Source organism: Zerene cesonia, chromosome 18, assembly GCF_012273895.1.
Source record: "Zerene cesonia ecotype Mississippi chromosome 18, Zerene_cesonia_1.1, whole genome shotgun sequence".
Lineage (NCBI taxonomy): Eukaryota > Metazoa > Arthropoda > Insecta > Lepidoptera > Pieridae > Zerene > Zerene cesonia.
The window spans coordinates 503,122-530,276 of record NC_052119.1 but is presented as its reverse complement, the minus strand read 5'-3'; the positions used below and the strand labels follow the sequence as shown (position 1 = coordinate 530,276).

The 27,155-nt window shown below is 35.2% G+C and overlaps 1 protein-coding gene across 1 annotated transcript in view; it reads left to right on the top strand.

Annotated features, from left to right (window-relative positions):
- Positions 1 to 27,155, top strand: part of LOC119834040 (liprin-alpha-1) — a 99,813-nt gene that overhangs the window by 53,673 nt on the left and 18,985 nt on the right. Inside the window, exons 2-8 of the mRNA XM_038358316.1 lie at positions 17,422 to 17,523; positions 20,315 to 20,479; positions 22,352 to 22,426; positions 22,712 to 22,816; positions 24,189 to 24,260; positions 25,964 to 26,131; positions 26,531 to 26,650. Coding sequence (XP_038214244.1) covers positions 17,422 to 17,523; positions 20,315 to 20,479; positions 22,352 to 22,426; positions 22,712 to 22,816; positions 24,189 to 24,260; positions 25,964 to 26,131; positions 26,531 to 26,650 — 807 coding nt within the window. The remainder of the gene's footprint in view (positions 1 to 17,421; positions 17,524 to 20,314; positions 20,480 to 22,351; positions 22,427 to 22,711; positions 22,817 to 24,188; positions 24,261 to 25,963; positions 26,132 to 26,530; positions 26,651 to 27,155) is intronic.

Below are 27,155 nucleotides of genomic sequence, written 5' to 3'. Positions count from 1 at the left end.
CTTCATAATAATCGATCGAATTATTATTCACGTAAGTTCACAGAGAAACGGTTTTATTATATTTTAGTCTAACGGAGTGTAAGCAAGCAGAATATTGGTCGGTAGATCTTCGAGTTGGTAAAATAATAAAGTAAGTAACCAAACATCCGGTAAAAGTTTAATGAGATAATGACGCGTGTCTCGTGCAGCGAGCCCGGTGTTGAACTTTTATCGAGGGCGAATATCGAAGATTTTAATCTTACACGAAGTCGATTGCGGATCGGATAATTTGTTGAGGAAGAACTCAGAAGGGACTGGCTTCGAGTCACATGAATACTCATTTACGATCGTGAGTTACAGATCAGCTGGAAATAGTCGGTACCTACGTCGATTTTTTGTACCGAAGGAAATCATATTGTAGCAAAAAACAAATTTAATAGTCGTGTTATTGTGCTCTGTTTATTATTTATTGTCAGTAATAATAATGTTAGGTTTTTTTTTTCGTAGAATACCATGATGGTAGAATCTAAGTCTTAGGACGTTTATTATCGTTTATAGTGGAGCTGGAATGCAACACAAAAACGAGCTCTGCGAACTTCTTTTTAAATAAATGTTACGTGTGCGAGGCGCAAAGTTTATTATTTACACATAATCCGATCTCTTCACTCATAGTTTAAGTCAACATCGTGAAATGTTTAAGCTGCTTGCGCCAGACGCTCTTTTTATTCTGTTCATATCTTGAACTTTGCTCCGCGCCGTGAACTCGGCAAAGAGTGGTTTTATTTTTAATGAATGCGCTGTTTACAAATTTCGCTGATTTTAATGAATGAAATCGGTGGGAAGAAGTCGCCTTGGATCTGCGTCGTGCAACTAGTTAACTTATAGCTGCTGAAAAGACTAACATGAATAATTAAATAGCGGTTTAATAATTATAACAAGGCTCTACGACACTTGTAGCTCAATAAAAGGTGAATATTTTTCACCTTTCATTGGGCTAACTAACATCATTATAGCGATCGTGCGTAGGTTCTTGAAATTAAAAAAGTTTCGTCTCACCGCCCTAATTAATACGGGCTCACAGGGGTAGGATATCTGATATCACCTTCCGCTCGTGCTTTGTTTTGAAGTTTTTTTCCCATCCAACCTTTACAAGTGTTTAATAGAAACCGGTACCGTATTTTAATTAAATATATTTCAAAGTTTCCATCGATTGCACGGTGAAATTATTCCGAAAGATGGCTCAGGTAAAGAACAAATGAGATAAAATTCAATCTATACATAGATTTAAGTTCTTTTCCAATATTTTTTTGTGTTTTATTTGACTTCATTTGTATTCTTTGAATTATTGATTGTAATTTTATAATATATTCAAGAATATTCCAAACACAATATGCTCATCTCTAGCTTTTCATATTATAAACTACCAAATATGTAATATGATTGAACACCTTTCCAATAGTACATTACATTACATCCATGTATCCATACCGTTAAGGAAAATAAGTTTCTCTTTAAACCCTATATTTATATTGGAGCATGTAAATTATTTTATCCTCCGTTTGCGTGCGTCGCAATATTTGGGTAAATTTTGGATACGGAAATCGTTAGCGAATTCAAAGGTTTTACGTTCTTATCGAGACTTTATTTGACGTTAGAAAATACTCTTCAGATGTGTAAAACGCTATGACATCAAAATGTACGACGAGGAAACTATGCAAATATATCTAATAAATATCTTAAAAATCTATACGCAACGAAATCAAAGGCTTATGCAAAATCAGTGGTAGTATTCATATTTTAAAATGCAACTGTAATAATTATTATCGATTCATCTTTTCCTTTGAATTTGTAAGCATTTTACATGAAACTTAGAACTGATTTTTCTTTGTCTATGTTAATTGTAAACGAATATTTAAAATAAAGGAAGTTTCTTTGATCTATTCTACTTAAATAGCATGATAATTTCTCACATGATAATTGAAAGTAAAGTGCGTTACTATTTGCATTATTCCTCTTCCGCTGGCAGTATATTAACAAGGTTGCTTACAATTCAGCAATTCATCTCAGGACTGTTAACCAACTGTTACAGCCCAATACCTGACAGACAAACTATTATGTCATTATGGAGCCATGGTCAGCCATTTTAGTATAACTGACGATGCCGCTGTCAACGGCTTACGAGATTCGATGTTTGTACTATATATGTGTATATGTATGCAGTACTCTACAGCATTTAGGATATTGATTGATGCTTTCACGCGTCGCCTTTCAGGTGATGTGTAGACGAAATTCTCGATTTTTTTTCTATCATCAATCACAGGATACCGGACACAACCGTAGGGGAATATGCACGTAGGCAAGTTTTGTTACAGATTTTGTTCTGTTTTATAAACATATACACATACATGATGATTGTGAAGCGTTTTGACTTTTGTCATAGATCGCGTTGGTGCTAAATCAAGTATTTCATTTTATATTATACTTTTTGTACATATTTTGAAAATACATTGAATTATATCAATTTTGTATCAAACATTTGTTAAAATTGATATTTACACCCTGTTCTCACTGACTAAAAGTGGAAGCCGAATTGAGTTCCTTCTTTTTTTAAGTTGATTTAAATAAAACGTACTCCTTGTTGTCAGCCGCCAATTCGGATTTCTCCTACGGTGTTATTCGTATCCTAAGTGACGGTACAATTAACCAAAAAGCCACTAGGTAGGTGCGTTGTCACTAGGGCGAGCGTGTAACCTGTCGGTCGGGATCAGCTAATGAGCGGCCGTAGGTATCGCCGGCGCGTATGCGCGGGCTTTTAGCAATTTTCTACCCCAAAAGCCGGCAACAGTTGGCCGCTGCTCGACTGGCGTTTCGTGTGCGGTGATTATCATACTGCTAGATAGTAGCGTGTTGTTAAACTTGATTGTTGATTGAGGTTTATTATGATGTGGATCTAAAGGGTAAAGCCTATGTAAGACTTCGCTTATTTAGCCTGACGGTCTGTACGTCTGTCAACAGATTGTATCTTAAAAATTGGTATAATCTTCAGAGATAGTATAATTTATTGGCTCGATACAACTTATAATAACGAATCGAGGTTAAGCAACGATCGACACGGTCATACATTTCTTGGGTGACTATTTATTTTACAGTTGCTCTTTAACTGACTTGAACGGAATACGTAATATTGAGAAGGTTAAAACACTTATGTAAATACCGTACATAGGGATAGAATTAAATCATGTTTGAAAATGTCTTTAATTTTCGTATTAAATCGAATCGTAAGAATGTATGATTAATATTAAACATTGGACAAAGCAATTTCGATATTGTTTAGAAGAAATTAGATGAGCATAGAGTATATTATCGTTTAACAAAGCATTTTTTAACTCGAAAACGCTCGCGCTGTAAATCTCGAGCGTAATTCTATTGAATAAAACTTCGTTATTTAAACCAAATACTAAATTATGGCAATGGCATGAAGCCAAAACCCCGTAATATATTTAACATTTCATTTGAAAGCTGATAATGAGTGAACTAAGAAAGAACGTATTTAATGAATTTTAGTGTGACATCACTGTCAAAAATCATCGTTATCAATTACGCGCGTAAAATGTTAAATTTACAGTCGAAGCAAAATAACCTGTTTAATCTATATATATAAAAATTTATCCCTATTTTCCTTGGTCACGTCATCACGCGTGAACGGCTGGACCAATTTCAAAATTCGTTCACCATTAGAAAGCTGCAATTACACTGAATCACATAGACTATATAGTCGTATATAACACGGGTGAAATCGGGGCGAACAGCTATTACTTTCAGAAGGTTTTTTTTTCCGGATCAAGCGCGTCGAAACAAGACTAGCTTATAAATGCACTACGAGCTATGCTATTAATCCTGAGAATAAATACATTATTTGGGTAATGTTTGGTCTAATTTCCTAAAACATTTTCATTACACACGCTTAGCATATCACTCCACTAAGATATGTGAAAGCTGTAACAATCTGCGAGGGAATTTGGTCTCTACTAAATTGGATATTATCATATATTTGCATAAATTTAGTTTTGAGTAAAGGAGACGTGAGGGAGGAAGGTTTGATTTAAACGTATTTCAGGTCGAATGCATGTCTCTCATAACATTGTTCATATAATTTACAAGAGATAACTATGTTTTATGATATTATTTTGTATTTGTCATTTAATTATACTTTTTCATTGTTCTGTTCGTTTTTGTGAACTGCCAATGATTTTATTCCGATCATTGTTGTTTATAGGTAGAATATTATAGAGTATAATAGCGTTAATTTGTACCATCCACATGTGTAGAGATTGATATAATCTTTATAAATCAAACACATCGCCATGTCGAACCACTTCTAACAACACTAAAAGTCTACCTATCGCCTTATATTTAAATTCGTTTCCCCACATTCAAGTTGTTGTGCACTGTTTACGTGAGCGATAACTGGTCATTAAAAGCGGAAGGTGTTCGCTAACGATCCGCGGGCGCAGGAAGGGTTCCAGTGCACGATTTTCCATACAATTAGCTGCAGCGGGTCAAGGGTGGCTCGGCTCGGTGCGCCCGTATTTATTGGGTTTCGGCGCGCCAACGTAGGCACGTGCGATGACCCCACAGAAAAGGGTTAAGCCATTGCAAATTTTGGCTTCTTTGTTTGTCACGCTTAAAACTAATCGAACGTTTTTGAAAATTCTGTAACCATTAGCAAGGTACGCTCTTACCCAGTAACGTAGGCAATGTTTTTGCATTAACCATTCAACCCGGGCGTAGACGTTTGAAATATGGTTCACATTAAAATACGATACGTACACAACACCGCTCGCGCTAATGGCTCGTAGTATAAACGGTTTTCTTAGCATTGTTTCTGTGTAAAGCTCGCCGGGCGCCGCTTGTAGCCACTCGACTCGACTGTGTGCCCTTTAGCGTGTTTCCACCACTGCTCCATTGCACTGACCGCGATTTTGTTGCTGGCGAAATTACGTGCTCGTGGACGGACGGTAAGCGTAACATTAGAAGGAATGCGCTTCAGTAGGTCTTCGAAAACTCGGAATATGTGGTATTTCAATTCTAATAAAATTTTTTGTACTTGTTTATAATTATGTAAACACTTTTATAAAAAAGAAAATTCAAATAATGTGTGTTTAAGACGATACTTCGATTCAGATTTTATAGCGAAACTAATAAATATGCAAATTATATCCGAAAAGTTTTAAATGATTAAGAAGTATTGAATTTTTTATCAACCTGTTTACTTTATTATATATATTTTATATATATATTTATATATGTATATATATATAAATACTCAAAAGCATCTGTTTAAATTAAGAAAATCTGTGAAATTAAAAAAAAAATAGGAATGTTTTTTTTATGAACGCTTGTTCTTTTATCGGATTCCAATGGCTCTTTGAATGACCTCCTTAAACGAGCGTGTATAGAGAAAATATCCTCTCTATCGATTGCCTTCCTCCGAAATTGAATTTAGCCTGCATATCAGATTCGATTAGTTCATAGAGCGGTGTTGAATATTCGTCTCTCGCCGCTAGCCTGAAATCGAACAGATCTGTGAATTTATTAGTACTCGCCGGACAGTTATTTTAGTTGTAGGCTAACTTGTAACACTGTATTGGAAAATGTAGTCAGAATTAACTGTATTGTATGAATAACAAATGAAGGAGATTGTTTCGGCAGTGATTAGCTGATGAAAACCGCAAATATATAAAGCTTATTATTATCAAAACAAACCTGTTTTTAATTTGCGAGTGCCATTTTAATGATTAATACAGCCTATGGCGCTACAATTCAGATCGTTATATCGACACCTCATATGTCCAAATCCGCCCAGCAGTTTTGGATGTAAGGCCAGCCAAAGAAATGGAAGTACATAGTCACAAATATACATATTGTCTATAAACATTACCTACCAGTTCTGTAACAGTCGAGTAATTTTTTTGTTTTGATAATTATTATCAAAAATCAGAATAGGTAGACCATGACATGACCCATATTTGTTAGTAAAAGAGAATAATAATAATATTTTGCAACAACAAAAAGCCTATGTATTCAGGCTTAGACTAAATTGAGCGACATATCGAAATAGCTGCTTTGAGACCGGCTAGCCAGTGTCATATTGGTATTTGTCGTTTATATCCCCGTTTCTATGTACGCAGAGTATATAATACGATACTACAGGTTGATTGCAATCTAGACCTAGCTAGACCGTATACATGTACGCATGTAACGATGTTAAAACCATTCATAGTATTGAACTAACTGATAACATCTGATATAACTCTCTCACTTACACTAAATAAAACCTCCGTTACGAACCCGTGTCGTGTAACATTTTGCTGAGGCTGTAGCGCTTGCCTCATTTGAGTTGATATTGCATCTATTTCATTAATTTTTATAGCTATTAATGCATTTTATGTTATTCTTAATAAGTATACATTAGTTGGTACAGATCAAAAAGAATATAAAAATACTAGCTGCACCCGGCAAACGCTGTTCTGCCTTACTCTTATCATTTAGGGGTATGAAAAATAGATTCCGATTGATGGCCGATTCTCATACATACCGGATAAGCACAAAAAATTTCTTCAAAATCCGGTCAAGCCTTTTCGGAGGAGTATGGCAACGAAAACTGTGACACGAGAATTTTATATATTAGATAAAAGTCAATACTGCGCGTCGTAGTCGCGATTCAGGGTCTAATCTGGCGCGATAGCAATCTGGCGTGTCATATCTCACTCGAGCGTCGTGCGGAGCGCCACTTAACTAAGCTCTTGCCTAAAGGCTGCGTTACAATTTGTTAGAACTAGACGTCGTGTGTTATTGTTTTAATGGAAACGTGCGTTGTATATAGGGAATATTTGTAGGTACATATAAAACTCTTCGGAGTAAGGGTATATACAGCTATCGCGTCTCGTTAGGATCCATACTTTAAATCGTAGTGTTTATACATGTGTACGATTTGTTTTATTCACAGCGGATGTTAGATAGATTATTGATGCTAATTCGAAAGATATGTAGTGTAAAAGATGGTTGGGATACTCCGATGTGTAATGTATCTTAATCACACCGGGATATCTATAATCTACCACATATATACAGCATTAGATAGCTGTTAATCTGCCATCTTCAATCACATTTAGCACCTTTGACGGCAAATGTACATGTATTTGGTTTGTGTTTATACATATCTATGTTACTCGATGATAATTCAGGTTTCTAAACGGTGTTCTTAACCAATCGCTTTGTTTTTTATCTGAAAAAAATAACTATAAGCATTTAATTTTCTCATACAAAACATTCTATCATTGATCTCTTGATATCGAAGAAGTTTAGTTCAATAATAATATATTTATTCTCATAAGTTACGTCTATCGAGAGTCAGAAGATACTAATTGTGCCTGGTTTGTCTATTAATTAAGAGCGCAGCGACAGACAGACGGTGCATAGCGTCTAGGTCGCAACAACACTGCAATTTCAGTTTCAATTTGCCGCCTTTCTTTTGTCGCCATTGTGCTAGCTCCCTTTTGTTTTAATACACTGTTTTACACTTAATTAGCTGGCCACGTTTACGTTCGCACATGTTTTGCTTGACCGGAATGGATATGTGAGACGTTAGGGGGAGCTATATGTCGTCTAAGCTAGTACTAAACTAACGTTTTAGAACGGGGACATTTAGTCATAAACGCTAAGTACGTATCGGAAAGTCCTATAAGTTAAATATCGAATCAAGTGACTTATTACAGGATTATTACTATATACTTTACGTGAAATTTTCAAAAAATAAATATGGTTCGAACTCCCCATTACAACTTATGTTAAAATTATATAATAGAATGTTTACCGTCGATTGTAACACTGATGTTCATTTTTCTAAATTGAGCTTGTTCAAGAAGCAAATTTTGAATGCCTTAAGCTAATTATATTAAATTTCAATATTTGTAGCTGTACATCAAATTTTTATTTTTATTTTAAATGCTGGTAAAGCTGTGCCTACCTGTAATTTAGATACATAAGTACTAATGTGTTGATGTATAGTTTAATGTTTTAATAGTTTTAACAAGAAATTATGTATCTAGTTGGTAAGCCTTTATTTAAATAAATAAATAAATACATTATTGGTAGGTATAGGGATGTAGATGTTACTTTTCTTTACAAGCTTTTATTAGCTTTACCGGTATGTTTGTATGTGACCAGTAGACTCGTTTTTTACCCACTTTAAAGACAGATATAATTCAAACTCTGTACATTTATCGAAGATCGGTGACAATACAATAATTTCCTTACATGTACTCTAAATAAGTAAGTTTAACAACTGGACAAGCGTCATTCCTAATTGAAGGAAAAACGCAATTCTCCACATATTATGGAGAAACAATACAGTGCAGGTACTCCAGGATCAACTATATCTCTCGTCTGTCATATTTATGTCCAAGTTAGGCCTTTGTTCTACTAACTCCAGATGAGCATACGGGAAGTAAAGTTTAAATTTCTCTCGTATTCACGTTTAATATGAGAATATGTTGCATTGTCCAGGATTATATTTAAAACTAATCTCTGGAAAGAATGCAATAAACTGTTTTGAAAAGGACAAAGAAAAGAGAGTTTAATAAAAAAGAGTTAATTGTTTTGTTTTCTTGCGGCTTATTAATTGTCTTAGGTGCTGTGGTTGCTAATTGTTTCTATCTAAAGGGCCTAATAAAAGGATTCTATTTAAAAATACTTTTTACGTAATGCCAAATTCTATAACTAACGAAAAAGAGTTGAAACGGTAGCTCTTAACATAAATTTATTGAATAATATAGAAAAAATTTAATAAATAAATTTAATAGAAAGAAACGTAACGTAAGCGTGACTGCGACTGAAATATAATCGTAGATATCAATAGAGTAGATTTGTAGAGTCAAACAAAAAGAAAACTAATGAGCTTATCTCATATCCGAGAGTGACTTCTATTTCCGAATATATCATTATGGAAATTTAAATAGATACGAATAATGTTTGCTTTTTACACCGCTATCGATGTAGTGAAACATGCCTGTTGCCAAACTCATAAGTTAACCGAAACACCGGCGCACAGAAACGTGCGCGCGTAAACACAATACAAAACAATGAGGACGACACAAAGTGCACGATGATGTATCGGCGACGCAGCACGTGAGAGCGCGCGACACGCGAGGGATGGTCGCGCGCGATGTTGCGCGGCGGCGGCGCGTGCGCGTTGCTCGGCGCGCCGTGCTCGCGCAAGAACGGCGCTGTGTGCACGTGTCGGATACACACGGCTCTGCTGCAGGTGAGGGTAGTCGCAACGCGGCGGGCTAATATATAGCTACAGCTAGCTAGAGCTCCTGTCGTTATGGATATGTAGGTACATATGGTTGTGTGGTTTGCTGTATTGTAAGTTTTGAAATTGAAGATATATAAGACCTATAAATAAACTTGTTTGTGCATTTGCACAATATTTTATGGGAAGAATGGCACACACGGTTTCTGTAACGATGGGAAACCGTCTTCGTTATATGTTAGTTCGCTTATAAAGCTTATGGGTGACAGTTTAAAGGAACTTCAATGTTATTTTTTTTATTTATTATTCACTTACAATATTAAACGGCTTGAAAAAGTGAACTTTGCCATCTTAACCAGCTTAGTTTATTTCACATCCCTTTACGACGCTAGCCAGCGCTACTGCAGTGGGTTCCCTAATTGATATTTGCTACCTGTATGGCTGGACATTTTTTAAACTAACCCCTTTTTATAGACGATATTAACTTTGGCACGTAGTACACTATTTACTTATGCCTTTTGTTCTGTGTTATCTGTATCCGTGTTACCGCGATAAACCTGAAATTATGTACAACTTGAAATACAATAAAATGCTATGATATTCCCAACACTAACCCGATGTATGAAAAGCTCTTTATATTTTTAACCAATAATCACTTTTCAATATTAAGTTAAACCTAAACCTCACTTTATATTCGAAAATGTGGTTCCGTCAAGTAATAACCACACAAAGAATAAGTTATAATTGTTTCGCGATTCGCAACAAATTCCCCGCTGCGATGTCTTTACAACTGTACCAAGTTGAGTTCTAGTTGAAACTCGATTATTCGTCAAGCTTTCACTCGACAGATTAACAAGAAGAGACAACTGCAATCGGTCAATAAAGTTCCAGATAGAAAAGACCTGAAAAAATTAATAACATCTATATGACACCGAAAAACGTTTCTTCTAAAAAATACTTTCATCAAGAACGAACGTTCTTTTGATTGACGACGCGAAATATCCGCCGTATTTAATTAAAACAATAATACTCGTAGTTGAGTCAGGAATTACGAGAATTGTTTTCAGAGCAAATAGAAATGTGTATTGCTTTCAGGGGCTTATTTTTTGTTTCTAACGTTTGCCGTTGATAAGATATATTGAAAGGAAATGGGATTAACTAACTCTGTGTTTGTAATAATGTTCATTATTGAGGAATTGAAAAGGTTAAACGATTATAATAGTGCAGCAATTTAGTAAAGAAGGATTAATTTAACAAATGGTAGATTACGAAGATTTCGAACGAATACAATACAACCAGGAAGTAGCTGATCCAACTGTTTTACCAGCAAACATCAGTCAATGCAAATTTCGCATCCCATATCCACAGTATATTGGTGCGTTAAAAATCAAACAAGACAATACATATGTTGGATATCAAAGGGATGTTGAATACTAGTTCGATTGTAATAAGATAGTACTGCGAATATACATAACTGCCTAATTGATGAGCTAGTTGATAACAAATCACAGCCAGTCATAAAGACTATTATCAAAGTAGTTGGGTCGATCATTGAATAATCAGCGTTTGAACTACAAGGCACAATCAGTACGATTGCACCCCGTTAGTAGCGATGTTTTATAGGATTCAGCATCTAAACAAGGTTATATAGAAAAAAGTGACAGTTATAGGACACTTACTCATACAGAAATATGTTAAATCAGAAGTACATCCAACATACATATGGAACACATGGAACCAAATGCTACCGAATATATTGTAAAGTATTGCTGATGACTCATCTGTAATCAGGTAAGTAATACCCTCATTCACAGACAACAAGCTACAAGATTATAATTAAAATACGAACGCAGCCGCGTTACAGCGCTTTGCGAATAGAAAGAAGCTTTTGTTTTTATTTTAAATTGCATCGAGTGTAAAGTTTACCATCGCATTCCGTTATTGCGCGGAGTGTATAATTATCCTTTCATTTCTGACGCGGAAACATCACAGTTTATGGAATAAAAGTTCGCTTTTAAAATAAAAGCTGTGAAAGGACTGAGCAAGATTTTTGTAGAACAAGCGACGCGGTCAGTGACCGTTCGCCATGTTTAATTTGTGCACGAAAGGTTTGCTCGTACGAGTATGGGCGAATTGTTATCGCTGATTAGGTATACGCTCATATCAGTTGGCACAATGGGCTCCCGGTTTCTATATTGTAGCCACGCTTGTGAAAAATTCAGTCCTCAATTTTTTCGTTGGTACGTGAAGATGCGAGGTAACTTCACTATAAAAGGCTTTTGATTTAACAAAGACGCTTGGATGCGTTTATCAGGTAGCCTATACACTTTACTATGGCGCTAAAATGATCGAAAAGCTTGTCGTCTTCGTGTAAAATTGCCCTAGGTATTATTTCAAAGTGCATACATATAACGTTAACGATATCTTATCAGTTGAAGTACGTCTATAAACGAATAACAGAACAAATGTAACCCTGAATTTCAACGACACGTTTTCCTCATTAACACGGTATCACATCGCCCAATTATCCATAGTAGCCATCGAAGTTTGCCAATATACGATCCTTGTAATGTCCTTGCGGTGAGATTTTTAATTACAGTCGAGAGCTCTCAGCCGAGTCTCCAAAGGCCGGACGAAGGACACGTAAATATTACAGAGTCTAAGATGACCCGAGTTTCGCCACTTACGATTCCATCAGGCCGGCTCCCCCGGGTGGCTGGGTTACGCGCCTATTAAAGAAGTAGCGCGTTCTTATGTGTCTCGTGGTACATATCAAATATTCAAAACGTGATATATAATATGTAGTATAGCTAATGCTGTTATTTAACTTGCTGCTTTATAGGAAAAGAGTCATTTCTATCTTGATTAAAAAAATATTGATGAAATGGACAAAACTATGACGGACGGCTCGGGAAAACAATTTTGAGATTTAAAAATGTACATGTTATTTGCATTGTTCACCATAAATTGGCATAATGATTAATTAGTGACAGCTCTATAAAGATTTAATTTAAATACATATCCGCTTCGAAGCACCTTTTTTTAGGCATTGAATTATGTTGTCTTAATATTATTACAAAAAAATCTGTCTTCCTTTCCTACAATAGAGAAAGCTCATGATATATTTGGCACCTTATCTTTAATTAACGCAGGCGGGTATTCTGTAGACCATAATGGTGACCTTTCGTGCGAGATTAGTGACTGAAAAATGACCTTTGGTGATCCGACATCCGGACGTCAGGTAATGAGCCCTCATCTGTCATCGGAGGATAACGTGGGTGTCATGTCAAATTACCAATTTCTCAGTTAATAAAAGACCTGGCGAAAGAGAGATTTAATTCAGGTGGCATTACGTTTTTCCCCTTGTGTGTGGGCTAAAGTTAATCAATGAGGTTTATTTTTTCGTTCCTATTCGTTATTGTATACTCTTTTGATAGTTAGAAATTGATATCGTAGTCTATTGAGTAGAGTATATATTTTTAGACGATAATTACGTTATTGGCGAAGCGAAATAAATAATAGTAATAGGATTATTACTTTTATATAGCCACTCTTTGAGAAGACTATCTGGAAAGATAATATTTTTCTATTAACTGGTTAATATTGTAGTAAAACATAATGAAGGCGGTATCGATATTAAGCCCTTCTAGCTTTAAATAAGTTCGTCTTCACAGGAAATGGTAACAAAATGAAAATATACAAGTGCAAGGAACAAAAAAGGGTATTGAGATTAAAAATACAGATATCAAACAGGAGACAGAAGTCGCGAGTAATTCATGTAAAGAGATTCAAAGCGATACAAAGTGCTTTTGTATTTTCTTTTCGTCATGTTCGCTCTTGAGTTCTTAGTGTTTGACAAGTTATCGATGAATGATTAAAAAATTCTAAAGACTTGTTCGTTCTCTTATAGGAGTGCTTTTGAATCGTCATTTTCATATTAACATTTAAAAGTATTATCGATCTGGAAGCAATTTGATAAAATAAAGAATCCACAGGAAATTAGGGTTCATTTTAAAAAGGTTTGAACATGAATTAAAACAAATCCTATTACGATTTTTTTGTTTTTTTTTTAATTAAAGTAGTAAGGTTCTATATTCTGCTTTTTTATAGAGAATCTTTGAGTAAATATTCATAAGGAAATCTTGAAACATGCTCTGCGTATAGCATTTAGTAGCCTATTTTAACACTTATTGTTTAAGGCCACTCAAAAAATCATCAGCAGTGATGTTGCTATCAAATATAATTCACGCTTTTGCAAAATGAGAATGTTCGTACATAACAACTGACAAGATAAATAACAATATTGGATTATTATATTAAAATTATACGCAAATCTCGCTCTCCGTCCGCAGAGCAATTATTTATTTATTCGCATTGAATTGAAGCCAACAAGCAACAAATTGTTCCTCTCAACACAGCCGCAATCAGGATTGATGGCGGACCGCTGAGTGGAAGTCGCTGCGAGTGGATCGGATTCAGGAGTGGCGAATCGTTAAACTTTGTAATGTATACGGATGTCGTAATCGCGTAGAAAGGTCGGTCCAACTAAATTTTACCACTCTGACGACTACCAAGAGTTAGCTTAACCCATCCACTATGTTACTGGAAGCTTTATTGATAATTAGGATTGTAAACCAATTACAGGATCACAAAGTACGAGTTGTGATTGTATCAGTACGTTTTATCTTGAGAAATTTTGAAAGAATAGAAAAATTTTGATCATGAGGCGGTATTTTATTAGATTTTATCTTGGTCTTTAATCGTACCTTTGTAATACTTTGGGAACAAGTTTATTTACGAAAAGTCTGTAGAATTAATGTTAATTCTTATAATAGTAACACATTATTTAACAATAGTATATATCTATTAATTTCCATTTTATGAGTGATTTATCTTAATAGGTTTTCTTGTTGCCGTATATATTTTAATAATGATAATATATACTTTATGCTTTTAAAAATAAACAGTTTTCACCAAGAAACGTTTCTTCCCATTCTCAGTGCCGTAAAATATTTAATTGAAAGATCCAATTAATTATCTTCATCGACAATATCAATATGGGGCTTCCGTTGCCCGGGAGTGTCCTATCAGACCTCCGACCGCTTGTTAAATTGACACCATTGACACAATTATCTATTGAACTCGGTGTCGGTTTGTTCATCATTTTGACGGTGATCATAAATTAATTCTTAAGTACTCCCCGCTGTGGGGTAAGGACATGGAGACCGCTTATATCCATAATACATAAGAAATAAAATTTCTATCTAAGTCAGTATATACATAGTCGCTATTGAATCGACCAGGAAGAATAGACGAAGGATAGAGCTGGGCTAGTCACCGACTTTTCCGTAATGAAATTTTCGGGCAATGCATGCATATGCACTCAGGTTTTGTTTTTTGTTTAATTTACCTATGCAAGGCTCTTGTTATTTTTGACGATGATAATTCTAGCCAATTTTAGTAATAAGTCAGAGAAAAGCTTTGACATATATGCCAATAGGATTATTTTATGCCCATGTGCCTATACGCTAAAACAAAAATGACTTATGAACCTGCTTCGCTCTGAGAGCGTCTCTCAAAAGTATACACTATAAATTCCATTGTTTGTTTCTTTCATAACGTTAACTACGTTCGCTCGTTTTTCTTACTAACAAAAAATAGCCTAAACGTTTTCATATTTCATGAATCATAAAGTCCAATAGAGAGCGGATTGGATAAGGGATTTGGTTGGTTGAAGGGTTGCGATTGAATTTGATTTACCGGTATTATTGGCTTTATTGGCCGTGAAGTTTGAAGCCAATCGTATGACATTTGCTCGTATGAGACTGATGATAGATACAATTATGGTAGATTTTTAATCCTTATATATGTTTTTATATTGCTATGATGCTAGAGTTGCTCTTTCACAGAGCTTTTTGCCGGCTGCTCTCTGTAGTAACTGCTTTTCGAACCGATCGCATAACTTATGTTTAATGACAATACAATAATAAATATATGTATGTGTGTGGTAGAGATTTTATATGATAATATTGATTTTATTCGATACTTGTACGCCATAATGTAACACCAATATTATTGGGCATATTTAAGGACGTGATTAAAATTAAATGAATTACGTAAGCTTAAAAAAGGTGAAAGAAAACATCGTGAGAAAACCGGCATGTCCAGGAATCAAAAGTTCGACGACATGTAGCATCTGCCAACCCGCACTTGGCCAGATCGGTGGATTATGGCCTGAATCTTCAAAGGAGGCCTGTTTCCCAGCTGTGGGAAAATATATGGGCTGATGATGATGATGAACGAAGACTGATATATACGATCGAAAAATTTTAATAATACTAGCTGCACCCGGCAAACGCTGTTCTGCCTTACTCTTATCGTTTAGTGGTATGAAAAATAGATGTTAGCCGATTCTCAGACCTACCCAATATGCTTACCAAATTTCAGAGGAATCGGTCAAGCTGTTTCGGAGGAGTATAGAGACTAACATTGTGACACGAGAATTTTATATATAAGATATTTTTTCAAAATATCCATCCTACCGTATTATAATACCAGCAATGCTAGGTAGGAGAGTATTTATGTCCTTCGTTTCTTGTCTACGAGCGAAATCAACCAACGAAACAGGCGTGTTTATCCTCTTTTATGTACCAGCCTATAATATTCAACGGTCGATTCGGTCAACTGGCCAAGTTCAGCCGGCACTTAGTCGGTACGTGCACTGAAATCCGATTTTGTTAGCATATACCGTGAGAACGGATGAATGCGCTTATTTCACTGCCTGTTCTTGTTACCAACCTCTGGAAGACATGGGAATTGATTCAACTTTGTACGAGGTGCAAAATAAAACTCAATAATACCGTTGTTCATTAAATTTATTTTTTTTCAGAATAAAGCATACGTTTATTTAAATAAGGAACATGGCATTTCCTATTTAACGGATATTTTTCACAATATACACTAGTGTTTTTGATTGGGTTTTCCTATTTAAACAGCGTTATCAACATGCAGTCTCAATTTGAATATAAATTTAAGTAATTCATGAAGCTTAACGTCAATTTGACATAATCTCAACTTTGTGATAATAGCTTGAAAGATGCTTAATTATTATGTAGTATACGTTGAACTAATACTAAACGGTGATATGATAATATAAACTGTTTCCGTCTCAACAGGGAGAACAGACGAAAGTGCTGCGATGTTAAATAATCCAATTTGATTGATAAACAGTGAAAGCCAGGTTTCAGTTATCGCATCATAGCGAGTCTTCGCGCGTTAGCGGATCTCCGTGGGAGCAAACATTGGATTCCGACAACTCTGTAAGATACGGGGCGCGGTCTGAGAATAGCGGTTGTATGCTTTAAGCGATTTGGAAGTTGTGTTACTGTAATCGAGTTCTCAACTTGAATCCGTTATAAAGTCAATTAATTGAATATTTCTTCGTTACCATCAACAATTTTCACATTATCACTTTTGAATAAGGGTACTAATGTGCGTATTAAAAGTTAGAGTATATTGAATGAAATGCCTTAACTCTATTTGGTCATATTTAGTAACCTATACAACAAATAATTTCAATGGAACGGAAAATAGAATTATAACACAAGTCCGAAACCAAAATGTTTTTTCGAACAATAAATTTATAAATACAAGTCTCCGCTGTCTCTCTCGCTTGTTCCAGTGTCAGTAGCTCCCTATGTCTAAACACGCTGCTCCGAGCCGGAGGCGTTAATTTGACGCTTTGAAGGCGTTCCGGCCCAGATGACGGAAATGTGTTGTATTTACACGATGACATCTCGATCTTTGTCCCCAAGGATTCTTTGATTGTGCCGTTAGGTTGCCTTTATAGCCGAGATCAAAATGAAGTTTAACTGGATCTCTTGTTGAATTTTTTTTAATTAGTGCAGTGATCATAGGAAAATATTTATTTTACTCTCTTATTAATAAGAATTAATATGATATTTATCTATTGAACAAACGCCTGAAGAGATTTGTGATATTTTCCGGGTTTAATCTTCCGGGAGTCTAATGGCTCGATGCAATTGTGTGCAGTCGTATCTTTTTCTATCGTCATTATTTATATTGTAAAGATATCTATGATAACACATAATGCATATTGTTCGCAGGAGTTCGCAACGCTCACGAAGGAGTTGAACCAGGCGCGGGAGCAGCTGCTCGAGAGAGAGGAGGAGATATCGGAGCTAAAGGCGGAGAGGAACAACACCAGGGTAAGTGCTGATTTAAGTATGTATTTGAAATTCAACCTTATTTGGGCTAATTAAAGTTAGATTTACCAAGCAGATGTCATTTTTTCTGAAGTATTAAAAATGCAAGCATTGTTTAGTAGGAAAAAAAATTAATATTGCACTGCGCTATATAAAACACAATAAAAACAATAGAATATAATTTAAATAATAAATGAAGCGAACGAGGCAGACTCTACAAGTATTTTATGTTTGTTCGCCAAATGCGGCACATGTGTGGAGTTTGTTTCTAATTACGAGCTGCTGCTGACATTGCAGATAGATATTTTTGCAAATGAATTATTTAAAAATTAACCGTAAATATATCGGGTGTAGTACTATATTAGTTCATACTTCACATTATCATTATACAATCGATACTATTTTGCAATAAACAACCCTTATTAGTCAACCAAAATATAATATTGCAAAAACAGTATCTTTGTACTATAATCCATAGCAAAGACCCTGTTGGTTATGACCTTCGGTACACCATAAACACTCAGCTACTCGCACCCTAATATAACGATTCATTGATACCAAAAGACGCACCTGAGAACGCCGCTGAGGACCGCTCGAGACCTCTAAATTTCAATTCAACTTATCCCATAAAGTAGCTAAAATGTGGCGTAAACAATTTCGGTCGCGTTGCAATACCCGGGGGGGGAGTGGGGCGCGTATCATGGTACGCGGTGAGGGTAACGCTTGTATGGGGAGGATATTTGTGTCTTCACAAATATCGAAGTTGCAGAGCTAACTGATATTGTTTGGAGTTTTTATGATTGGCTTTTTTTTATTTGTTCATTCACGGGTTAAGCTTATTTTTTAAGTTAATATGAATCTTTAAATTTATTTTTATGGATTTGCTGAATATTAAGTTAAATTAAATTTATATGTGAATGGATTATGAGTCTTAATATGCAATGGTTCCTTAAATTCTACGTTTCGTTCTCTATTTCGAGGAAATATTAGAAAATTCGAAGTCTGGTCTTGTAAATATACCGGCCTTCCTACTGGTCGAATAAACTTTAAACTTCAGCCACACACGTGTACGTTTTAAATTAATACAATCATGAATATAAAGTTCTGTTTACAGACCTATCCCGTATACATTACGTCTTAGCGGCTCGACTTTGCTCAGCTCAATTGTAAGGTCCCAGCAAATATTTATACACATACATTATTTAGCATCGCCGTCTAGACGTACACATCTGCAGCTTTATTGTATATGCTGTTATTTTATGAGCTATTTTCACGTATTCTATATTGTCTGCTACTTTTCAATAGGAGTAACTGTATTGTTATCTAATATATAAAATTCTCGTGTCACAGTTTTCGTTGCCATACTCCTCCGAAACGGCTTGAACGATTTTGATGAAATTTTTTGTCCTTATCCGGTATCTATGAGAATCGGCCAACATCTATTTTACATACCCCTAAATGATAAAAGTAAGGCAGAACAGCGTTTGCCGGGTGCAGCTAGTTATATTATATATAAAATTCCTGGGTGTTTTGTTACCAAACTCCTCCGAAACGGCTGGACCGATTCTTATGAAATTTTATGTGCATATTGGGTATGTCTGAGAATCGGTCAGTATCTATTTTTCATACCCCAAAATGATAAGAGTTAGGCAGAACAGCGTTTGCCGGGTCAGCTAGTAATGTATAAATAACTGTGGCCCGCAGCTCCGCCCACAGGTCTTAATAAATTTTCATGGTACAAATGTCATCCCCTATTTTATCCCCTTGGGGGTAGAATTTACAAAATTCTTTCATAGCGGGTGCCTATGTCATAACATCTATCTGTGTGTCAAATTTCTTCCTGATCCGTCCACTGCTTTGGGCTGTGCATTGATAGATCACTATCTCAGTCACCTTAGAGTAATATATATTTAGATTATTTGGTAATCGTCTTTAACGAATTTAAGCATTTTTGTTCATTATTATATATATATATTTATTATTCCTTTATTTACATTGTATTACATACTTCGATTTTAACAAATGATATATTTTAAGGTATAGTGGAAAGAAAATTCAAGTGGATTGAATTGTAAAGGGTCTCGTTAATTTTATATTTGGTGACCTGGTTATGTAGTAATTCTTATAAGAAAAACGAATCTGATTTTAAACAGCTTCCCTTATATTTATATAGCCTCTTCCGCGTAGAATCGCATCGAAAACTATTAAATATGGTTCATTTTATTCGTATACCTATCAACCAGACCTTCGTACATCCTAAGCCACCTACGCTACACCTCTTTGAACTACTCCGAATGTTAAAATGAATACATTCGCGATGATTTTAGAAAATAAATATCATAAACGAGCAGCGACTGAACGGTTCAGAGTTCGTGTCATTAATTAAATTTAAATGAATCTCGGCTCTCGTGAGCCGCACGTTTTCAATTTTAAATTGGTGTTTAATTCATTTTTCTGACTAAATATAGGCATATTCTTTGAATTATGCCTATGTATGCCTAGATTCTTTTTGCTACAATTACTTTCTTGTTATGTTAATTGCACAATTTAGAATGAGGTTTCCTTAACTTTTTGCTTTCGTCTGTTATAATATAATATGATCTCTGTAAAATATTTCTTAAACCAATTCTTAAGCTTAAGCTAGCTGATACTTGTGCTTCAAAAACAATAAATATTCAGATGATTTTGAACCTTATTTTCACCCACTAAACCTTCGTTAGTACTAAATTATACTTCTTGAAAAAAGAAACGTCCCTTTAACCAGAAACTTAATCAATGATCAAAATGATTCCAGTTACTATTGGAGCACCTAGAATGCCTGGTGTCGCGGCACGAGCGCTCGCTGCGCATGACCGTCGTGAAGCGGCAGGCGGCCGCGCAGTCGGGCGTCTCCTCCGAGGTGGAGGTGCTCAAGGCGCTCAAGAGTCTGTTCGAGCACCACAAGGCGCTGGACGAGAAGGTGCGTGTGTGTGACAGATAGTATGTGGATGTGTGTGGATGGACACCAAGTGAATCGGTGATTACTTCGCAAGGCAAGATGGAGTGACCCAGTTATCGTTGCAAACTTACGTGTTGTTGGGAGCCTAGTATAAATTACATGCTATGTGATAAGGCGCAGAGGAGATTGTGATTTGTTGATCTATTCCTGTTCAACATTTCGTGATAATCATTCGAGCGGTTGTAGCGTATAGCTTAGCAAATAAACAAAGGAAGTTTGTTTCGCATGTATGGAACAGGAACCTTCCTCAGCCAACAAAGCAGCCAACAGGCTGTTAGAATACTAGAAGGACCATAAATACCAATGAGCGATCTTAAAATCTAGTTGATATTTTTAAACGTAAGTTTTGTTATTATATTTTCGTAACTCATAATCACTAATTATCATATAAACTATAGGATAATCCATACATATGGTACACTTTGCTTATAAACTATGGAACTTATAGGTTCGGACTTGGCTTTTCAATATTAATTCATGTCTATATAATATGGTAACAATCATGAAACTTATAAGGAATTGAAGTTTGATAATTCAGCTAGAAAACTTCATATAAACATCACTTTTTGCTAGTATTGTCTAACATTTATAAAAGAGCCTCCTCACTATTCAATTTAATTCAAGAAGGACAGATAATATATAGAATTATAAGTACACTGGCTGCGCCTCGCGGTTTCGCCCGCGTAAATCGGGATAAAAATTGCGTACCAAATTTCATTGCAATCGGTTCTGTAGTTTTTGCGTGAAAGAGCAACAAACACACACACACACATCCTTACAAACTTTCGTTAATAATATTAGTAGGATAGGATAGGATGGTATAGCTCTCATTATCTACTTTTAATTAGTCTAATATAATAAATATAGGCCCATCATTCTATTTACCCAGTACCTATACAGTTACTAATTATATTACAATGACCGTTATGTACGCCATCATCAAATATCATATTAACGGTGACTACGCAATGTTATTGCCATACTATTGAGTTGTTTCTAATACCCGCCACACATGCTCGCTTCCAGCATGCATGGAAATTCATTCAAATAAGATTGCGAACTGAGGGGAATTTCATAAAGTCACTGTTAATTATTATAATATTCTATCTTTACTCTTATGCTTATGTTATAAAGAGATAAAGTTTGTGAATTTGCGAGTTTATGACGTTGTCGGTGTAATAAATGGTACACCTACCTTTCCTTCTGTCCTTATCTCATACGAATTATCTCATACGCTTCAGGCAACGTCGCTGAATGTATATTTGACAGTTGAGATTTTTATAATTCCTTATGCTCATAGATTTGATCGCCTCCTTGGTACAGTGGTTAACGCGTGAGCGTAGAAACGGGGGTTCTCGGATCGATTCCCGGTGGAGACGCACAAAAAAAGTCTCGGTCTGACAGGACACAGAAGGCTGATCACCTAAGTCCTTCATAAGTTTTTCTAATGTACTGAGATAGAAGTATTTTTAATAAAGGTCACTTCAATAGTCGCTAATTTAATACTGCTACGTTAAAATTCGATATTCAAAAAACAACGTCAAAGCGAAACCTGCTCTCACTGATCAAAGCCCAAAGGTTACGTTTCTTTTGGCAAAGCAAAGAAATAAAACTGAAAACTACAGATTGTAGGAAGGTATGTTCGAGATAGCTGACCTATAGGTATGATTTTATTTGACTGTGAATTTCAATGTTCTGTCTTCTTCTTTTGTTTGGAAGAACATGAAATAGAATTTAAATGAAAATAAGTAAATGAATTTGATACTTAAAATTCATATGTTTAAGGGCTATAATGCTAAATCAACGGTAACATTATGAAAATGTATATTTCAGGTCCGCGAGAGATTACGAGTTGCGTTAGAGAGGAACACGGCGCTGGAGGAGGAGTTGGCTTTAACCAAAGAAGAAGTTAGTGTTTTCATCTAATAATCTTATTAAAACATATATCCTGATTACATATACATATATCCCATATTTACGCAAACCAATAGTTTATTGGTTATAATCATTACTAATGTAAACTATGAAGACATTACAAATAAATCTTCATGATGTCAACTGATATTAAACAACTTTTCACCGAAAAACATTATATGAAAGCGTATATTTCCTTTTGTTTTTTTTTTTCGTTTTGTTTAAACCGACCAACCTCTGAAACCACTATAAGTAACATAACATAACACACGCATGCAGTTGCAGCAATACAAAACGTCGTCGGGGCAAGACGACAAGCCGAAAGAGAACGGCACCGCGTCCACTGGCTCGCCCGAGCAGAACGGCGAGCAGATACAGGCTAAGGTGACTAGTTTTGTGCTCGTATACGTGTGCGGCTGTGGTTTGTAGCAAAAAAACAACAAAAAATCATAATATACAATTAATTTATAGTACCCAGTATGTACCTAATGAGACTAAATAATTCAATACGTGTATTATTTGTATAAAAACAATCTGACTTTGTAGCACGAATGCGAGAAGTTGTTATGTGGAAATAACAAAAAAAAAAAAAAAAATTTTTTTTCAACTTTAGCTTAATATGACAGAGAAGAATACGAGTATATCGATGGTCTTGTATTCTCTTCGATGAGAAGTCAATTATTTGGACAGTGATTTAATTTGAACGATTTACAAGGAGCTTAGTGAGAGTTTCCATTAGTTAATATTTGGATAGGATTTTGCCGATCCTAAGAAAATAGTGTATTATATAATATCCATACAGACTGTTATGTGCGAAATTGTAATTAACTTAAGTGTAGCATGCAAGTCTGTAACTGATAAGAGACTAATGAGTAGCCCGTGGTAAGTATCGCTATATAATGTGTTCTCTTATAGCAAAAATGCTTCATGAAATTTAGATGTGTCTGTATTAAAATTGTGTCTAATTGAAAAAATCTTGTTCGACGCAATCAATTGATACGGTTTTTTGTGTTTTAATATCCGGTTTTTAATCAATGTGCTTATGTATGTGGTTTTTAATGATTTAAACTCAATAAAAAAATAACTATTTCAATATATGTTACGTCAGCAAAGTAAAAATAGTTTTTGACGTGACAACGTCTTAAATTAGGTTGCGGCTCGGAGGCACTCATGAAAAAGTGTAACGCCCGGTAACGTTACGATGAGTCACCGAACTATGATCGGTCCGCCGCGCGCGCAGCACTAGAGAATTAGGCGCATTGAATCGGCGCGTGCTTGTGTCTCTGACTCTGTCTTTTTAGTAAACAAATAATATTTTCTATAGTTAAAATTTGTGCAATTCTTATTTTCATTCAATTCCTTGTTCCTATTGTGCAATTTAATAATATTCATATCAATAAATATTCTACCGAGAAAAAGACGTTGTCACGTAAAATCTTCGCCCGTAACTGACTTTACAGGCAACCATTTTTTTTTTTACTTGTTTGTTAAAATAAAATTCGTAAGCGAATGTTGAAATAGTTATTTTTATGTTTTAGATCGAATACTAGACTTTAATATAAATCTTAGGTTTTTATAAAGATGTTAGATTAGTTTTTGGCACGGCTTTCGCAAAAAATATAATTTCCCCAGCTGTAAATCCAGATAAGTTATCATGTTAAACAAATTTCAACCTTCGATCTCGGCTGATAGAGTTCAACTTTATATTTTTATGCGAAAAGGCTGTAAAAACATTTTATTTTGGTGGTTGGCACAGGAGAGTAGTGTTAACGGTGAGTCGGAGAGTGGCAAGAAACTAACTGAGCTACAAAACACGATCGCTAAACAGGTCAGCATAATATTGGCCTTACAATATACATGTGTCGTACCGCGAACGCGCCCTAATGCTTTGTGAGACAGATTGAATAATATAAAATAATATGTTAGACATGATGAAAGCCATTAACAAGGTTTAAAAGTACATGGAGACCCTTTTCCTTTTCCTCACCCGTCCCAGACCATTCCTTCCTTCCGTCGTCAATCCTTTTCTTATCCTTTTCAGATCACATGATTATAATTCACTAGCTTTCTACTTGCAGCCTCTCCCGCGTACTCGAAAAAAGCCACAATACCGGAGTTTATAATTCGCGTTATCTTAGGATTACCGTTGTAAAAACTATCCCATGTCCTTTTTCGGGTCTTAAACTATCTCTCTACCAAATTTCATCCACATCGCTTCAGTGATTAAGGTATTATGATGAAACAAACAGAGTTAGTTTCCAATTTAAATATAAGGGCCGTTCCCTTACATTACTTGTTATTTTCGATACTAGCAAAAAATCAAACTACTAGCTGGTATATTATGGACCGATGTGATAATTTAGCAAAGAAATTCTTGAAACTGGAAAGTCTTTTGAATATTGCGTCGTTCTCAATAAAAGCACTAGGGCGTGTTGTATCATATATTGTACAAATACACTGGCACCCACATTAACTGTATGGTCATTACTTGCTTTATATACTAACATCATAATATGCATATATACATGAAAACCCAGCACTTTTGCTTTTTGTACATATTATTAATTTGAAGTAAGGAAAATCGGACGATTTCGCGGTACTTTAACCATTTCAATCGATAGTTTTAGTATAACAATATATAATAATTCACATTTAAAGCCCCTATTAAAAAATTTCGTTCAAGGCAATATCATAAGTGAAGCAGGTGTGGTATTGATCTCACCTCTTCACCCACAAAGCGTCAGGAAATATGTACTTTTAAGCTCTGCCATTATCGTCTTAATTTTTAATTACGTTATGCTGATACATTATTGCATTCTGAACACTGTGTGAAAAAGATTTCCATCTTCAGTACAATATTCTCACGCAAGTAATCATCATCATCATCATCTATACAGTAACATACATAAACAGTACACATGTATTTAGTTCACTAGTTATATACCTAGCCATATGTATTCGCTCACCAATGACCTATGACGTCTGTATGTAACGCATAATGCATGCCCGTGTCACCATCTTTGTAATTATTTTCAGCTTACATTGTGTGTATACGTTTAGTGGGATTATATGTGGTATGGCTAGGCTGCTTTTACTGAAACGATAGTCGACGAGTCGATGGTAATTATTACGCAAACTTTCGTGTGATATTTCTTTGTGAATTAACAAAAAGTTAAGGGTTTAGAATACCGTTGTAATTGATACTGAATTTTATGTAATGAATTCGAATTTATATAGGCGTGAAATAAATTGTTACATATTAGCTATTACCAAAGGTCATTTGTTATTGAAACTGTGTAATAATTGTAAGAAACTGTATAACAGTATATCTGTATAACAGAAATAATAATAATAGGAACATAACGCAACTATTTCCTATAACTATAACATAACAGAATCAAAAGGAGAAAAAAAAATGCATTTAAACTTAACACTGAATTAAGTATAAAATTTCCAAAGTAAACGCAGCCTAGTAACACATTCTCCTTAATCCAATTACACGGTTAACTAAAAAATGACTATCGTTTCCAGTCAGCAGAGTTGAGCTCGTGGCAGCGGCGCGTCGCCGAACTGAACAACAAGGTGACGGACCTCGAGGAGAGATTGACTAAAGGGGAGAAGGAGTTGACGAAGAAGCAAGAGGAGTGCGCGAAACTGCAGAGGGACCTGAGGGAGAACGTCGCGCAGAAGGAGGATCAGGTATATTAACATTGAAATAATTGTAATATGGGAAATGTGACTACTTTTATGACATAGTGACCTTGTAAAGGTTTTACTAAATAAATGCCATATTGTTTATGCTATTAATACAATTAACACTTTTTATGAAAGCCCTTGTCCCTTGAATCTTCCACTACAAAAAAATGAATACAATTTTTTTTATAACAATTTTTTTTGCAAGTTTTATATCTGTGCAATCTTAACGTATCATTTATGTTAAAATCTACTAACAATTAACATAACTAAAGGTGCTAAGTTACGAGAATCGTTTGCCTTTTAAAGTTAACAGATACCGATGTCACTCGCACTTAAAATGCAACGAGTAAACAAGACAGTTATGTCTATCTCTTTTAAATATGAAACGTCCACATTTTCTAGGAGGAAAGGATAGCCACGCTCGAGAAGAGATACCTGAACGCGCAACGCGAATCCACTTCCCTTCACGACCTCAACGAGAAGCTAGAACAGGAGTTGCAGCACAAACAAGCGCAGCTCAAGGTAAGACTAGGAGTGAGGTGGAGTCGGTGTTAGTTGGTCATTTTTATTTGTTGTTCATCGGTGCACTAATACTGTCTCTAACGTTTCGGCCGATAGCGGTGGGGTATGCCACGGGAGGGTGTTTTAAATTGCGTTTTTTTATGAAAACTGTAATTTGTTTAAGTTTTGTTAAAATTTTAAGAAATCCTTTAGAAATATTTCGTCATATCAATATTATACAGAGTATTTGGCGCAATTTTTAATATGTTTTCAATGGTATACCCAGTTGTAGTCTTACCTCTTAGATTTGTTATAACAATTAACTCTCCGTTAATCAGTTCTAAACTAAAATCAACTAATTTCCCAACTGTTTTGTGTCGGCACATCGAGCTTTAGAAGTTCTCCGATTTCTGCTTCTTTGAAATTATGAAGCTTTCGTGATTAGACTTTTATGTACAGTTAAAAATAACATATTATATTTCTGACTAGGTACTTTCTACATTGATGAATGTGATTGTTAAAAAAA